This window comes from Chanos chanos, chromosome 8 (genome assembly GCF_902362185.1).
Source record: "Chanos chanos chromosome 8, fChaCha1.1, whole genome shotgun sequence".
NCBI lineage: Eukaryota > Metazoa > Chordata > Actinopteri > Gonorynchiformes > Chanidae > Chanos > Chanos chanos.
In genome coordinates, this window is record NC_044502.1 from 28666666 (window position 1) to 28685021 (window position 18356).

At 37.6% G+C, this 18356-nt stretch overlaps 1 protein-coding gene across 1 annotated transcript in view; it reads right to left on the reverse strand.

The window, feature by feature from the left end:
- nrxn2a (neurexin 2a) overlaps positions 1–18356 on the reverse strand; it is a 219570-nt gene that overhangs the window by 112953 nt on the left and 88261 nt on the right. Inside the window, exons 15-17 of the mRNA XM_030781149.1 lie at positions 16671–16861; positions 8386–8559; positions 7808–7930 (exon numbers count right to left, since the gene is read on the reverse strand). Coding sequence (XP_030637009.1) covers positions 7808–7930; positions 8386–8559; positions 16671–16861 — 488 coding nt within the window. The remainder of the gene's footprint in view (positions 1–7807; positions 7931–8385; positions 8560–16670; positions 16862–18356) is intronic.

Sequence of the window (18356 nt, forward strand, 5' to 3'; positions counted from 1 at the left end):
GTCTTATTGTAAAGTGGTACCCATTTTAGTACCTTTCAGGCTGTTTTATATAATTTAGCCATTGCTTCACAAATAAATAGTACTTATATGGACTGAATGAGGTGGGGTTTTTTTTGAAGAGAAACAAACTCACTGGAGCTGTGAACTTGATATGAGACAGGCTGACATAATCTCTTGCTTTTGATAGGTATGGCAAAAGGTATGGAAATTCCAATGTTAAGCACTGCAGCACAAAAAATAATTGTGGAATACAACTCTAAGATTTATTTTATTTTATATATGTGTTTGTTTCATGCTGAGACAACAAAAAATATGAACTGAATTCTCTATCTCTGTGCACTGCAATTATAACAGCACGCAAAGTAATGATATTTTTTCTCATAATTGTGTAGAAGTATATGGTGGTTAAAGGCGGCATATAAACGGATGCCACTAGACAGTCCTAAGGAAAAGCTGGGATTTACTTCTGTTCATGGTTAGCACCACTAATGTACTTTGCTCCACTAAGTTTCAGTGAAATTGTATTTGAGCCAGATGTCTTCACAGTACTCAGGACAGCAGTAAATAAGAGCAGCCAAGCCCAATCACAAACCTGATCTTAAACATAACCCTCACAGGACTGTCCAAATTCATTTGAAAATCTAGCGATTCAAGTTTTTCAAAAATATCTGATGGTGTAAAATTATCTTGTGGTTTCCACATGGTTACTTACAACTTACAACTACCACTGCTAAGGTATCTAATGAAAAATAGTACTGTAGCAGAAAAGACAAATTTTCATTAGAAGTTTGACAAATGAATTTTGGTTCTGGTGGCAGTTTCAAACATCTGACAGTTGAAGAAGTGAACTGTTCCAGCTGGCGATTAGCTCTCCATAAATTAACCCTCAAGAAACAATCAACATTCCTTGCCCATAACCTGGAAGCACCTGCCAAAATCCAGAAGACAAGTATTTATGCATGTGACCTGTACATTTTTTTTTACTGTTATTCTAATCACTATACTAATCACAATACCATTACATTTCTGTTCTACATTTTACTATTACACCTTTGCAATTTAAAATTTAAGAATTTGCTTTGTTTAGTAACCCTTAAGCCAATTATTTTGTGGCAGCAATTTTTACTATTTAAAATTATAACTGTAATATTTACACCATACAGCCATAGTTAAGGAGGTCTCAAAGGACTTTTCCAACCAACAAAAATGTTTATTTACCTTGCTCATGAGACAGGTTGTTATTTCCAGGGCCTGGCTACATAGCATTATTACTAAACATTCATCTGTGTAGCTATTTCCAGTCATGATTACTATTTGACTGACTAGTCTTATGTTTCAATGTCATGCCTATGTACTCCTTCCTCCATGCATGTTAAGTACAGGAGAAATGGAAATAAATAAATCACAAAATTAAAGAATACAAAAGAATTAGTAATAGAATAAGTAAGTAAGCGAGTAAGTGAGTGTGTAAGTAAGTAATTAGGTAAGTAAGTAAGTAAGCAAACAAGTGAAATAAATAAATAAATAAGTGGATAACTATGCATTTATTTCTTTGTTTGTTTAATCCCTTTTAATGGTTTTAGTTTTAATTGTTTTATTTATGTTTTGGGATCTCCACAGATGATTATGCTTTTAGGTTTGGGGGTTGCAGGATTCACTGACAGCTGGGTCACCGGAAAATACATATTTATGGTAGATTTGAATGGAACATTTCAAAATAAATATTTGAATATATTCAGATTAATATTTATGTTTGAATGTCAATGTCACGTAGGAAATTTTTGTTAAAGTGACAGCCCTAATCCTTCACTCCATTCCTATCCTCAAATTTAAGTCAAGTCTGCTTGCCCTCAGATTACTGCCTAATGGATGTCACATTAGTCTGAGAGAGTGAATATTAAGGTATGTCAGTGTAAGAACTGGCACAATGAATACCAAAAAAGGCAAGAGAGGTTACACAAACAAAGACAGAGTATGCACTCTGAATACAGAGGAGTGTGTAGTCAGGATATGAACAACATGTTGTGTAATTCAGTGAACCTGAACGCTGGAGTGTTTTTCGAGTTGGTGAGATGAGCGAGATAATTATTAAAAAAACTACGTGTGTGGGTGTGTATCATAGCTCTCCAGCTCCTCTGAGCATCTGGCTCAGTCTGAAAGAACAGATGAAGGGAGGAGAAAAGCTACATTCAACTGGAAGGAAGAATAAAAGTGACATTCATATAGTTAATTGATCCAGTTGGCATGTTTAGGGAGAAGAGAAAGAGGAATTCATCATTGTAGTATTAGAATGAATTTGGAGAATGCCCACAGCTGAGGGCAGGAGCAAGAATGGACAAGGGGGTGGGCAGTTCCCTCCCTCGCATCACTTATTGAGAAAAATAAACTTTTAATGACTATTAACTATACACCTGGGCGACAGAAACAACATAATTTCACTCTATTTTCTCTCTAGGTAAACAGTAAATTGGCATGATCCATCTATGCTAGCCTTCGGTTACAATCTATTCTTGCATTGGGAAAATAGAATTAATGCTAGAAAGCAGGTGAAAAGGTGAAAAGAGTGAACTGAAATGAAATTACATGCACAATGTATAATGGAGATATTCTTGTCCATATAATGCATACAGATAATTCAGTATCAATATCAGACAGTAGCTGGCCTATGCTGCACTTCTACTTTGCTATTTATTATTTTCATCAATCAGTCAGTTGTCATTCAGTTCTATGTTCTTTACCAAGTCCAGTATATATTGAAGACGCATTTTCATTTCAAAACTAGTTTGTTATAATAACCACAGCTACAGTTTTTCACAGATGACGTCATTTATTTGGAACAGCCAGTGTGAAGTACATCTGTGTTTGTACTGTAAAGGCAGACTCACACAGTTCAGCATGTGAATTAGTTATTGAAATGTCCCTCCCTCACACCATAAGACTTTGTAAAAGGAAAACCTACATTTTCCTACATTTCAAAAATCCCCACTCTCTCAATGTCATCCGGACCCCTTTCGCCTCCCCCACTTGAAGCTATGATACTATTGATCCAGTTTTGAAACTTGTATCAGCTCTAAAATTTACTAAGGAATTCAAATGTCAACTAGTCAAGTGTGGAGTAATATTTCAATTTTGGTGTCTGTGGTTTCATAATATCTAGATATCACAGTGAGTTTCTAGATATTACAGCACATGATATCTAGATGATACTTGACATGCATGATATCGAGATATTACAGCGAATACATGATGTAGTGGTCTCTAACCGTCAGCCATACTTGTGCTATGTAATCATTATGTTTAAAACAGTGAAGGTCTCAGTCAGGAGATGGAAATGATAAACATATATGCCCAGTGAATGTAAAGATGTAAGTTTTGTCTTGAATCAAAGAAGGTCCAGACAGCTAGGTTGTGTTCTATTAACCTTAATTTACGATTGTATACACTTGGGTGCTCAGTAATACAGGTTCTGTTGAAACAATATTTATTCTGTGATGAAACTTATAGTGATCTATATGTTTATGAAAATGTAACATTGAATTAACATTGATGATTGGTGGAAATCCCCACTGTGGTGGAGGTATTGAAGTTTTTTTTTTTAATCATTTTAGTCTCATTAGCAATTCTCTTTTGAAGCTTGATGGAGTTGTCTATTGTCACACATTAAATTTCTTATTATTTCATTATTTATTTTAAAAGGCAAACCAAGAGCTTTCTGTTTTACCTTCAGCATCGTCACGAGTAGCACCCACTCCTCCTCTCTCCAAGCTAACAATCACTGGGAGCAACAACATTTTCCCGACAGGTCAGGAGAACACTGGAGGATGCACTCAATTCCCTGTCTCATCACCCCCCTTCACTCGATGACTTGTATTTTTGTGATTTTTTTAGCTGTCTGTCAATTTTTATAAAAGTTTTTTTTTTCAGTGTACTATTAATATATCAACAGAGTTATGTTTAAGCACCACATTTGGGTGCTAAACGATAAGAGTAAAGACAAACTCCAAGACGTTTACATTTTATCAGATCAAAAACAGAATATCGTTATCCATAAGGAAAATAGCATGCCTGTAGGGAAGTGTCAAATGCAGTGTCTGAACCCATAACCTTCTGGTTACAAGGCTACTGCCTTGTCCATTACTATACTACTGTCTCACATTTGCATAGTAATTTGTAAAGTAATTTGCTGAATCTGGTGCAAACATACAATTGTTTTGCTTAACAGCTTTATTTGGAGGTTATCTGTGTCAACTGACCTCTAGTTGTCTACTGGTTTTCACAAAATGTCACAGTGCAAGGCTCGTTATAGGAATGTGAGGAAGAACATTCTCTTCAGTCTCTCTCTCTTTCTCTCCCCTCTTTCTCTGTCTCACTCTCTCCTAAAGGCCCCACACAAATCTCCATTATTCGAGTGCTGTTGACAACAACATATCGATCAACCATGAATTCCAACCAGTTTGTGGGGAGGCCTGGCAAACAACTTTCAGTCAATACAATGTAACCAAATATAGTTTAGTCACTGATGGAGAATATCAGGATATTGGCAAATGAATATCTGTCTAAAGTGTCAAAGGTACTACTGGTAAGCAAGTCATATGAAGCCCTTTCAGATATGATTTCAGGGCCAAAAAAATTGCTTCATTGATCATTCTGAAACACAAACCACTTGAAGGCCAGACATAGACGATGTTTCAAAAATACTAAGATGGCTTTCATGAAAATCCTATGCCGGAAAGTCCTGAGGCTCGGAGGCATGAGAGAACTACCTTGCTGGAATGAAACGGCAACAATTCCAAGGTAAGGTCTGAGGTGTATTATAGCAGAAAGAATCCAAAGCTGGAAGGGAGGCGAGTAAACCTCCTGGTTTCGGGACAGACAGAGCTCAAAAGACCTCACCAGCATGTGTGTACGAGACTAATGTGTTTGTGAAAAATAGACTCGAAGCTATTTTTAGATGAATTAAAATGACATTCCTACCAAAGCACTTACAATATGGATTGATATACTGTAGATGCGAAAGTTCACCTCTGGCATTAAAAAAAAAATAAAAAATTGTTCCAAGGCATCGTGTGCAGTAATTACTGTCTAGTCACTTCTGGTGAATAGTGGCGCTGCTATAGTCACTACTTCAATCATTTTTCAAAGTACTTACAGTGCAGGACAAGCATTCACTTATCTTGACCTAGCTTTCATTTTGAATTGCTCTTCACCTAATATAGTCCCTATTGGGTTTAGTATCTGACTAGTCCAGTGCGAAGCTCTATGAAAAAGCTTTATCTCACAACACTGTGCCTGCGGAATGCAATTTCAAGGTTTTCCACAACACACATTGCAATGTTTACTCTTATTTACAAAAGAGATTAGTTGTGCAGAATGTTTTCAGGAATGTCCTTTACAATACCTTACAGTACAGTTTCCTCGGAATCCTATTTCACTATGTATTCATCATCGGTCCTGAAAATGAATTATTTTCTATAATAGTCAAACATGCAAAACAGTGTGATAATGATATTCTCCCCCTCAAATCGGCACTAATTACTGAGGTCAATCCATAATTAATCTCTCCATATGTTTGCCCACTGGAGAAATCACCTTCTGTGAAAAAAAACCCCAGAAAAAAACTGTTTCTCTTACATGTTGAATTCGTTGAAATTTAAAAAGTGTTAGATTGGTCATAATGACATCCGCATAATTGTCCTTGACAAACCGTTGCTGGTTGAGAATGAGTCATCCATTTGCCGTGTGGAGTACTTGGACTTTCACTTAAATGCTCTTTGTCTGATTATTCATATAATTCCTTTTAGCTGTGGTTCAAAAACAACTTGAGAAATTAACTCAAAACTGTCTTTACCTCATACAAGTGTTTTATTCTAGAATTTCCTCTTTGATTTTACACTTAAACAATGTTTCTGAAATCGATGCAAACATACTTAAAACAGGATGTAACAACATAACCTAAGTCTAACCATTTAACCAGTTAGTTACAGTTAAATTCTTGAGCTACACAAACACAAATACAAACATTTTCACAAATATCTTTCAGTTCTGAGCAGCTTGACCATTCTATTTATGATTTTCCATACAAAATCCTTGTGTGAGTTCTCCTCTTAGATGCTGAGCAGGAAATGATATCTTAAAAAGCATGGCTGCCATCAGACAACCGGTTGTCGACAGATAGTATCAACTGATCCGATTGATATTTGGTGAACACATCAGTCACTGATCTCTTCCTCTCTCTCTCTCTCTCTCTCTCTCTCTCTCTCTCTCCATGACTATCTGTTTCAGAATGCCTACCTTCTCTGCAGGCCTACTGATTTCATCCAAAGTTCTCACTGTTATTAAGTCCAGGGGGTGGGGGTTGGGTATCAAGATAAGGGCTCAGTATCAAGTCTACCCCAACCAATACTCCAAAACCAAAGACTAAACAAAGACTTAAGTTAATATCAGTCCACTCTCTGAGACATATCAAGAAAAGGCTTTAAGGCCATTCTATCAGTGTGTTGTAGTGTTGTACATGGCAAGACATTTACAGACAGTCCAACATACATCTTGGATAACTCTTATTATGTCACAATTTAGGTCCCTTGAAATAATAAAGGAAAGACACACACCTGCTGCCACGCAGTACCTGCTATATTTTAGGAGTTCACAGCCTATCTATCTCTGTTAAGCTCATTAGCGTGGTCTCATGAGCACAGCTGTCAAAGTAGGTGGAGACAAGTGAAAACAAACAAAAATTTGCCATTTGGATAATTACGTTTCCTGTTCACAGGAGAAGCATGGCTGGCTTTTAATTGTCAGTAAAATAGATGCAAATATTAAGGTCACTGGGCTATAAACACACATCTACACACACACACACACACACACAAAACTGTGCTATAATTATAAACAAGGTAATCTACACAAATAGCAGTAATCAGGGCTGTGATAGACCAGCAGGTCTGAGTGTATCTATGTGGTTGTTGTCTTTTTAAAAGTTGTAATTAGCAGGCTTCAGGGAGCACTGACTAAGCTCTTGTTTGTATTATGTACAGCGTCACTCTTCTTCCAGTGAGGAAGCACTTGGCTAAATGACTGCCTTTCTAATGCAGGCATTTAAATCAGCAGAGACCAGAGCAGAGCTGATAAACACAGTTCACATTTCAAAGCCAGATTTATAAAAATGTCATCATTCTGTGAGGGCAGAGATGAAAAATCACATTCCATAACCCTTTCCACTTTAATAATGACATTAAAACCTTATTTGCTTGTTGATGTTTCTAATATACTGCAAGACAGACAGTTTAGCTTACCTTGATTAATAAATACCTCGGTCCAAAGAAAATTTCTCTTAATTGTTTTTCCATTATACTGGTATTACTCTTGCAATTGGCATATAATGCGGTGTTGAACTCCTGAAGTGGCTGGCGGGTGCATTTCTAATGAGATTGCAAACTATACACCAAACAGCCTTGGTACTTTAAATCAAAACAATATTGATCACTGTCTAAAAATGTCGAGGTGTATTAGAGAGATATCCTGACCTAACACATTTTTTGCTCATCATATGATCACCGTGCTGTCTCACTTAAGCCTTGACGTAAATCTTTTCTCACAATGCCAAACAATCGCGCTGTTCTTACCGTGTGATTCTAATTAATAGCACAATGCCTCATGGCCGGCGTTTAGACGTGTTTTCAGAACATGTGAAGATCTTTGGAAAGGCATTACAAAGAGATTCGAAACGCCTAGACCACGATGGGCACTCTCCAAGCAGGAGCTGGGAGATTGTGGAGGTGAAGATAGAGGAGAATGCAGAGGTACTCACGGTCACTGCAGAGAGGGCCTCCATAGGTGGTCATGGTGCAGTCGCAGGAGAAGCCCTCCCACTGTTGCAGACACACCCCTTGATTAGAGCAGGAGTCCTCTGTGCAGGTGGTGCCTGGGCCGGCTGGAGAGGTCCGGAAGAGGAAGAAATAAGAGTGGCTGAATGAGATATTTTCACAAATTACTCTGAGCTTGTTGTTCAGCTGTTTTACTTTATAGGCATCCACTAGGTTACATTAGGGATTGTTTAAAACAAGTAAGCTTGGGCCTAACTCAAATCCAGTTCCGTTCAGCCAAATGCCACTAATAGAGACACATTTGCAGTATTACACGAGGACAAAAGACACGTGAGTCAGTGTTTTTCCCATCAAATAACAAGTACATACATGTGAATTTATTTTAGCATTGTTTCTCTGTCAAAAAAAATAACTTTGCAAATAGTGGACTTAGTACACAGACAAGGTTTTGGGCTGAAAGCAATGTGCCACGATATACTGTTTGAATCTAGGTCTTTGACTTCACAGGGACACTGGATCGCTGGAACGGTTAATCCTGTGCCTCTCGGATGAACTAACTCACCTTCACAGCCTCGGTCCACCTGGCCAACTCTGTGCAGAGCGTCAGCGATGAGGTCAGGCAACCTGCCATTCAGGTCCACTGAAGCCAGGCAGCCCTGGTAACCATCGCGAGAGGCAATCAACTTAGGCAGGCTGTTGTACATGCTTTTTCCCACACCACCGATGTACAGCTCTCCTGGGCAAAAAAAAAAAAGACAGACAAAAAATCTTAGATACAGAGAGACACAATACATTTCACAATAACTACATTACCAAATACAATATTGGTTATGCAGCGTTTCTTCTTATGTCATTATTTTTTCATTATTGTTTTTTTTTTTTTTTTTTATGGAGTCTTGGATCTTTATAAACAACATTGTTTTTTTTATTTCAGTAGGAGGCAACTTCATGTAAAATGGCACATTCCACATGTAATATTCCACAGAGATGAAGGAAAATTCATAATAAACAGACCTTTATTCACAAAAAGAAAACTGTTTTGCCAGTGATATAAGCATATAATTATTCCAGATTAAAGTTATCCTTGAGCTTTGAAAGAAATGCTTTGATGTCAAGGTAAATGGAAATAAAGGGAATGAATGGGAACAGAAAAAACCATAATGGCATTCAAACAACAGCATCTGGTTTAGCAAACTACAAACAACGAGAATAACAAAAGAATACACAAGTTTCTTCTTTTTTTCATTCAAAGGGAAATTAAACCCACTCTCCATCCAACCATCAACTTCATCTCTTCATTTTCTAGAGAACTGCGACGTCTCAATACGTTCACACAAAAAATCAATGACTGTGGTATACATTCCAAAGAGGGCAAAAAGAGAATGAAACACAGTTACAGCTGGGATAACATTTATTGTTGCGGCACTTTGATGGTAGAGGCGGCACACAATGGGAACGGCTCTCAATGGCTTTGTGGCTTGAATCATAGATCCTTACTTACTCCCAGATGGAAAATGCTCAAAAAAGTACCAGTCCAAAGGTGCATAACCAAAGAGCCAGGCAGATGTAAGCACAAGAGCAGCTTTTGCTCGGTCACTGTCATCACTGGCAACAATATGCGCCTTTGCTGTAACGTTTAGCCATCTTTGAGAACTAACACTGTAGTAGTATATGGTATTGTAAAATTAATTATAATGGGAAGTATAGAAGCCAGCTGTCAAAATTGCACCACTTGGGATGGTTGCATTACATATCTATACATGAGCCAGAAGTTCACAGCAATAGGATGAGGAACCCCTGTGAGGACGCTATTTATCAGCTGGAGACACTGAAAAAGGGGAAAAGAACCTTCTAAGTCAAGACATGTGATATAATTTAAATGTTTCATAAAGTTTTGTGGGGTTTTTTGTCTACCCATATAGATTTTCCCACTAACAAGTGTAGGAGTGGGAAAGTGATGAATAAAAGTGAAGTTGCGGTACAATGTAAAAATTCATTTTTGCAATGAAAACACAAGCTGGTAAAGAGTTCATCTGGTTTACTGAGGTCAGCTTCACCGTGTGTATGTATGTCCACACAGTTTCTTGAAATCATAGGGTAAACCAACAGATTTTAACTAATGTTCACTTGTTGAGGCATAGATGAAAATTAAATAGAATGCACTGTCTGGGAGTAGAATCATCAAAGAGCAAATGTAGAAAGTCAGACAAGTGCACTCCAAAGCTAACAAGCAGGTTTTAGCCATTTTCAGTCCACCGTGCAAAAAAAAAAACAACAAAAAAAACCTTAATTCCTCCATTTGAACCAAATGGAGTAAATTCACTTTAAGTAAAAAGCTCTCTTCACTCACTTTCTCCATTTCGTCTAAATCCAGATAACTTCTGTTCTTTCTTTCGAACTTTCATTTTCTGTAAACAAATTCTTGACTTTCTTTTCTGCTAAATCAGACAAAAAGGCCACCCTTTGACTGTGTGACTGAAACAGTACTTGCTTGTCTCTTTAGAGAGACCCCATGTCTGTCAATCCCCAGACCTTCTTAAATGTTTCCTCTCTTAAGTTAGATAATGATATCAATTACCCAATGGTAATAATGCCTTTTAAAGGTGACATGCTGACAAGCAGTGACTCTCAGTGTCAGCTCTCAGAATATTTTTGGAGTTTGAAATAAAGCCTTCAATGGAATCTCTCCGCAGCTATTCAGTTCTTCAGTCTAATCAGTACCTTATTTTCTCATTCTGTAGAATTACCTCCTGTTCTAAAGGACAGTAAAAAGAGTAATCCACATCCATATTTCTTGTCCATCATGAGAATACTAAAGGCTATAGTAACTTTATTTTGGGGGATTTTTTACCCCCCCCCCCTCCCCCTTTCTGTGTACCCTTGAAATGTTCCCTGTAGTATTGTGGGTCCCTTCCATCACATGACCTTTGTAGCCAGTCTGGGGGCTTACATATGAATTATGGAGTTAAATATTTTCACGCTGCATTCCATTAAGTGGTTACTTTTGATATTTCTTTTAGTAATTCTACAAAATATCTCCTTGGAGAAAATCTAGGGCGTAATGAAGGGGCTAACTTGTAAAATACGCGACATATGTTACGCAGTTTTAAACAGCAGAATTCTGACAACATCTGCTCTACATTAAACTGTCTTACACACAATAAGTAGCACTATGGGCGTGCAATTAGGTGGTAAAAAAATGACAGTACAAAAAACAAGTATAAAAGACAAATCCTGAAGCCCTAGCTATCATAGCATTTGCTGTAGCACGTGCCATCTGTGAAGTGCAATGCTTAATATTGTACTGGACATGAATGATCACAAAAATTGAAATGCTATTATGTTACATGCATAATTCAACGTTAGCAGGCAGGTGGTCAATGAGCTGGCCTTCAGAACAAGCCAAACAACAGCTTTCGAAAGATTATTTGATATTGATCCTTGGGGTCTGGTGAACTGGTGACCTATTCAGATTTTGGAGTTTAAGGAGAGTCAAAAGTCATCAAATTCAATAAACACAACCTTGTTCGGCCACTACACAATAAATATATTTTTATGTTTTTCTGTCTAATGATCTTTCGCACACGATCACTTCAAATTGTGAGAACAAATTACTGAAAATGACTGCTGCATTTTCCCAAAGCACAGAAAAAGACGGGCTTATAAAAAAAGGAAACATATCATTTATGCACATGTTTAATGATATGCTATGCTGTGCCAAACATATCATTTATGCACATGTTTAATGATATGTTACGCTGTGCCAAAAAGACGATCTATTCTAAGCTACATCGAAACATGACTGATAAGGTGTTGTGTGGTTTCCCAACAAAGTTGAGTTGGTGGGAGGCAGTCAATAAATTTCATGTGGAAGCGTACAGGCATGATTATTAGGTCTGGTTGTCTGTGTTATGCAAAGACGCTATTTGTGATGCTTCAGATGCACATATTCAATTATACATCCAGTGGCTGTTTCATTATGGATAAGTGGACCACCGGAGCATGGAGGCCTTCTGTTGGAGAGAGAGAGAGAGAGAGAGAGAGAGAGAGAGAGAGAGAGAGAGGGAGGGGAGAATCAATTCCTTTCAGATGAATCAGAGGAATTGCGAAAAATGACATCCCTTGCTCATGTGTCGTTGATGAATGATGGCAGAGCTACATTCACTCATATAAAAATATGCAGTAGAGCAAAAACAAACCCTTTAGCATCATTTCATGTCAGTCTAACTTGACTGTATGATTATGGTTTGGCCATAACCTCTATTCCAGTAACAAATACTTTTAAATCAAACAATCCACCCCTATGCCTTCTGACTCGTATTTCTATCACTGACATTTGTATAGTTTTTTACTCAAAAGATGTGACACAGCTGCCAAAGTTTGATTTAAACTCATAGATACACGACATGCTGAGTTGCTGTGGGGTTAACAGAAAAGTTCCTTGTAGTTCTTGAAATAACACACAATGTGGAGGTTTCAGGTACGCTAAACAACAAACAGCTAATAGAATTCTACAAGAAGAAAAAGTATAGAAGCAATGAAAATTGATCTAAAATATAAAGTATGACTATATGTTTATACATTATTCTAATTTAACCTTTCACTTCCTATAAAAGGAAGTCAAACAGTGACGGTATTAACGTGACATTTCTAAGCCTGCAATCGTACCATGAGATCAGAAATGTTCTTCATGCGTGACATATTTATTTCCATTATCTACGTTCCAAAAAACCATGTACATGTCATAATGATCCTCATTTAACCAACATTTGAAGAGCGTAAGACCCGGAGAGAGAAGGCGGCTTTGTCGAGGCAGACAGTCTTGGACAGTGAGGTGGGCGGCTGCTTTATATAGTTAGCAAGCTCCCATTGGTGGGGGCTTTTGAGGGACCATCTGAAAATTCTCCTTCATTATCAACGCTTTCATTAAAAGAGAGGGTAAAAAAGAAGAGGACCTGTAAAAAAGCTTGCTAAATTACTGACGACCTCAGGCAATAGATACTTGGCATAGGCATTCCCCTCAGTATTCCCGCTCCAGTAGACATAACAGGTTAACCATTATTTTAAATTCACAGTACTCCCACCTAAAGACATTAGTGCAATCCAAAGCTCCCTGTCTACGGATGTTCATTTTACACTTCACAGAGATTGACTGAGGAGCCTGAGGATTCCAATACTTCTTGCCATTCTTTCAGACATAATTGCTTGAGCAATTACAACTGACACATACTGTGAGCCTGTCCTTTGATGTTTTAAGGACTTGTTATGAAGAAACCAAATGAAAGGGGCATCCGAGCATCGTAGGCTCACAGCAGAAACCCAGCGATTTGCAACGTTATTTGATTTTCAGTTCATTATACATGCAATTGGAGAAGATTCAAGGGGATTCTCTGTGTGTGTGGTTTTTTTTTTTTTTTGCTTGAAAATAAGGACGGAATGTTTGAGTCATGATATTCCTGCAATAGGTGTATCAAGGCCTGACTTAAACCGGTAATCATGGTCTCCAGAGTACAATTAGCAGTAACTACAGAGTGAACTGAATAGCATCAATACCATGACCAAAAGCAAAATTTTCTTAAAACAGAAAGTGTAGCACATAAGACAATATGAGAACTCTTGAAATAAATGCATTTTTCAAAAACTCAATTATGAGAAAAAAACAAAATGTAAAAACTGTTTAAATTTTAAATACAAAAAAATGTGTTTTTATGGACTATGAAATAGACAAAAAAATAAATGGGAGAAAGAATTCAGACACCAGATACTATATTTTATGGATTTGAGAGCAGGCAGTTGGCTGGGCACCACTAGAGAGATGTATTTCTATATTTCAAGGATTCAGCACAACAAATGCTGGGGTATAAATTTTAGTTGCTGAAACCCAATATTATCCTGCTTTGAATAGATGAGACATCAGTCATGACCAACTGTGCTTTTGTGTTTTAAGGCCATAATATCTCAGGTTTTCTTACTAAGTCTTCTTTACAGAATGTGAAAATATGGCCAAAGCTTTACTGGTGTTTTAGTGCATGTAAATCGGCATAATATTTCCACCTCTCTTGGATAAGGGTTTTGTTTTGTTTTGTTTTGTTATGTTTTTTACGTTTAATCCTGTTTTATAGATGCACAGGTCAGTGTTGGCTTCCTGATTCACTTCCCTCTGTACAAAAAAGCTGTTATAGGCTGTGATGTTATAGATGATTTCACTGCCCCTGGAACCCAGTAAAAGTAGTCAAGGTTCAGAAATACAAGTGCATTTACTTTACTTTAAAAATGTCACTATCCACAATATTGTCAGATTATGAAAATTGTAACACTATTGTTAAGTTTTACTACACAGTCTAATATCTGACATACATGTTTAACATGGTGAATTTTTTCCCCCACTCAATTCAATATAGGCAGATTCATCCTTCACTAACTGGCTGCCCACTGTAGTCTAAGACCCCTCTGAGGAGAGACAATATGGTCAGACATGTACAGTCCTGCCAAGGGTCCCCCCCTAGTGCAACACCAATCTATTCTGTCTGCAGAACCCACCACATCTTCAGTCTCTCCAATTGCCTTTCTCTCTTACCCTCTCTGCCTCTCCTTAAACACACCTTACCTTCTACTATTGCTTAACATGCTGCTTTCTCATGTGTCTTCCGAGCCCTTGGCATGTAGTCCTTGAACAGAAGTACAAACAAGCCCTACCCTCAAGTGGCCCACTATGTTACAACGCTTGGAAACGATCTGTCTGGTCACATGGCCTGCTGTTTTTTTTCTGTTGTAATATAGTGAGCATGCAATGTGCAATAAGCAGAATTGGTATCACACATTCAGAGACGTCGAGCACTAGTTATGCTACAACAGCAGGCATCTATGTAAGCCTATCTACTGTTCAGTGAGATTGAACATGATTTTCTATATCTATACACCTGTACGTGAGGCAACAGACACCAGATCGGATGCAGTTTAGAAGTGTGTAACGAATACCAACTTTTGGCAAAATGAAGTGGATTTACTTTCAGCCTTTCTGATCATATCCATTCAGTTGAGCATTGCTCTCACATAACAAATGAGAAGTCCCCTGACACAAGAAATGACAGACCAGTCTTTATGAACACATCGGTTCAGCTCATTATCTTTCTTGCAAGGCTACTGAAGAGTTCCTTGACGCACGAGCCCTGTACGAAGATGAAAAGACAGAACCCCAGGATATTTGACGACGGAGAGAAGATTACGTGTTTGAAAAGACAGAATGTTGGCCTGGCAGCTCATTTACCCTTTTCTGTCCAGGTCACATTCAGTGAATCATCAAAAATCATGTCTGTCTTTCCATGATCCAGCATTTCAGTCCTTGTGGCAGAATTATGGTGTCTGACAACTTAAATGTCGTTGCCCCTGTTTTATGGCAAGAAAATTCTGAAACAATGAAAGTCTTGAAAACTGACACCTTACCTGGTCAAAAGAGGTAAAATACCACATCATTCTAAAACTAGCATCATCTACTCACCAACAGGCAGACAACAAATATAACTGATTAAAAACATAATCTTATTATTCAAGATTCAATAATCTTATCATTAATCAGTTTCCCTCAAAGCAATTCATTTCTATGATTTATTTTTCATACCATGATATGCCTGCCATGTGAAAAATGGTGGACTATGATGTTTATGGACAACTTTCACCTTCCATGATAAGGCTGATAGAACAAAGATCTTTGGAATAAAATGAAATCATCTTCGTGAAAAGTCCTTTGAATAACTGATTACTTTCATGACTAAGCAAGCAGCAACCTGAAGCAAACATGTGATTTTATTTATGGTGTGGCAAGAGCTTTGCTCTCTGGGAAGCGGCCCTGAAGCCCATCTTTCAGTTTAGTAAACAGAAGCTTCATAAAGGAAGGGTTCAGAATGAACGCCTGTTAATAAGATTACATATAACAATAATTTAAAAATCGTAATCAAAGATGATCTTGTTCTTTTAGTTGTTACATAAATCACCATGATAAACACAGAACATGTTAATTGCATTCTTAATGCAAAGTGTAAAATATCGTGGTATTATCTGTATCGTGGGTTTGATTTTATTTCTGTTTGTATGTAATCCTAAATTCACCAGAGAGTGTAGGCAGAGTAGCAGACTGCCGAAAACCATGACTGCTTCAGAGCACATATTTAACTGCTATTATTCCTTTCAGTGAAAAAAAAAAAAAAAAGAAAATGCAAAAGAGGCCCTGGAACAATTTCAAGGCTTATAGGATGTGGCTGACTCAGCAGTGAGAAATGAAATAATTGGAATTTTTCCTGCATTCCTTTGTAACTTGGCAGCCGACATGGAAATGTTTCTTGATGAGATGGTAGATGGCAGAAGGCTGTGTTCTATGTGAAAATGGGATCAATAGCAATGCATGTGAGAGCTTTCATTCAAACACACGTGGGGAGCGACCAAACACGTGTGCAGATACATGTATGTACAAGAGAACACGTGCAAGGAGTTAAGTGGTTGAGCATGTACGGATTTCATGACTGATTTATAACTGTTCTCATATGATTCTTGAATTGGTTTCCATACAGACAGTGTTCAAATAAATAAATATTTTACTTCCCACTATAAAAGGGCTGCAGTCTGGAAATGGAAGAGCATCTCAGTGAGCCCAGATCAGACAGAGAGAGCACTTTAGACTACCTGTAGCATCCATATTACCGAATTAAAGTTCCTATTAGGTGCAGATTAGAGTGTTGCACTGGCTTTAAAGCACTGATGAAAGACATTAAATATCTTTGAAGTTTATACTAGGGAATGAGTTCACCTTCAGCACACAAATGAAAAGAATTGAAATTCAGAAAACACAAATACCTTTAAGGTCCAGGTTGCGAGCTCCATTGGAGTGCTGTGTAACGGTGCGGGAATCGATCTTGAGCATGTGCACGTTGCTGTCATCACGTGAGACCACCACGTTATGCCACTGGTTGTCGTTCAGCGGCTTGTCCGAATTGCCTTTCATAAGAGAAGGCCCATTTCCCAAATCAAAGACGTAATGGATGTACCTGCAAGACGGTAATTGCTCAGTCATGGAGGGCTATAACTTTATGCTTTTCTCTGAAAAATCTATATCTCTATCAAGTCTCAGACCACTGGTTCAGACTAAGTTACATCTTGCCAGGTGCTTTAAACCAACTGTGCTACCCTGTTTTCTTCAAAATTATTAAAATAACCACCAAATGTTCACAAAACACCGGTTCTAAACATGTTAGCGCTACCTGATCTCATTCCTTAGGTCTCAAACTTTGACATGGTGCACAAGAATTAATATTTGACACAATCATTTTATAATCATGTGAAGTGTCACAAAGCAGTTCTGTCAAATGATAATCAGCTAGTATCCTTAACCTCACGCAACCCCTAACCTTGACCATTGAAAAGGTCTTTTATGTTGGATTTTTTTTAATGAGAGGCACTTAGGAGATAATATTGAAAATAAAAATGTAAACTGAGAAAGGAGAAACACAGCCCTCATATAGGTCAATGACTACTTAACAGAGATATACAAAAAATTAACAGACATACACAGTATATACAGCTATCTGATCAAGGTTTATTTCTCACAAAGACAAAAAAGGTATTTTCTTTAGGGAAAATTTTATTACCCATAAATGCTGGTTGTTTACACAATTACAAACAAAGTCTGTTTTTTTTTTTCTTTAATTTACCAGCTGTTACATGCAAATGGACATCAAAATAATGGGCAGAGATGCCTGGCAAATGAGGGGGTGACAGAGGAAAGGGGACTGGGAGGTGAAGTGAAAGAGAGGAGAGAGGGAGCTCTGTCATTGTGCATGCTGGAGCAGACTCAAGTGAAAAGCAAGGCCACCGGCTGTCTAATTACTTGCTGATTGACTTCCTTTCTGACAGTGGTAGGAAAGGAGGATATCTAAGCTTTCTTCTTAATTTGCTTGCTCCCTTCATTTTTCAGTGTTAATGTTTCAATTTTTGGGTAAAACGAATCATGTACAAATGTTCTAATTTGCCAGGAGCAGAGTGGATTGAACATTCCCTGGGTGCAAAAGACCCAAACAAAAACAAAACAAAACAAAAAAAAAACAACTATTTACAGTACCAGAAAGCGAGTGAGCATTGCGCTCCATCTACCATGAATACATTTGATTTAGTTCTCAAATGGTTTTCTTATTGGTGGGGTTATGGTGAAACAAGCTAAGAAATTAATGGGAATCAAAATGTGCTGCTCTTTTTTCAATATGAACAACTCAAACTACTTAAAGTTTTTTTCTTTCTGAAATAACATTTAATTCACTCAAGTGTTCTTAGGTGACTCATTAGTGATACAGTCTGGGTGTAAGCTGAGCTGTAAACAATATGAGAATGAATCGATGCTGTTGATCAGATTAATTGGACAGAACAAATAAAATCCAGACTAATAGATTTATGATCTTCTTTTAAATAATCTTCGGGTGTATTGTTTCAGCTGTGCATGTTTCAGATTTAAAAATCAACTAACAACATCAGCTAATACTTTAAATTCTT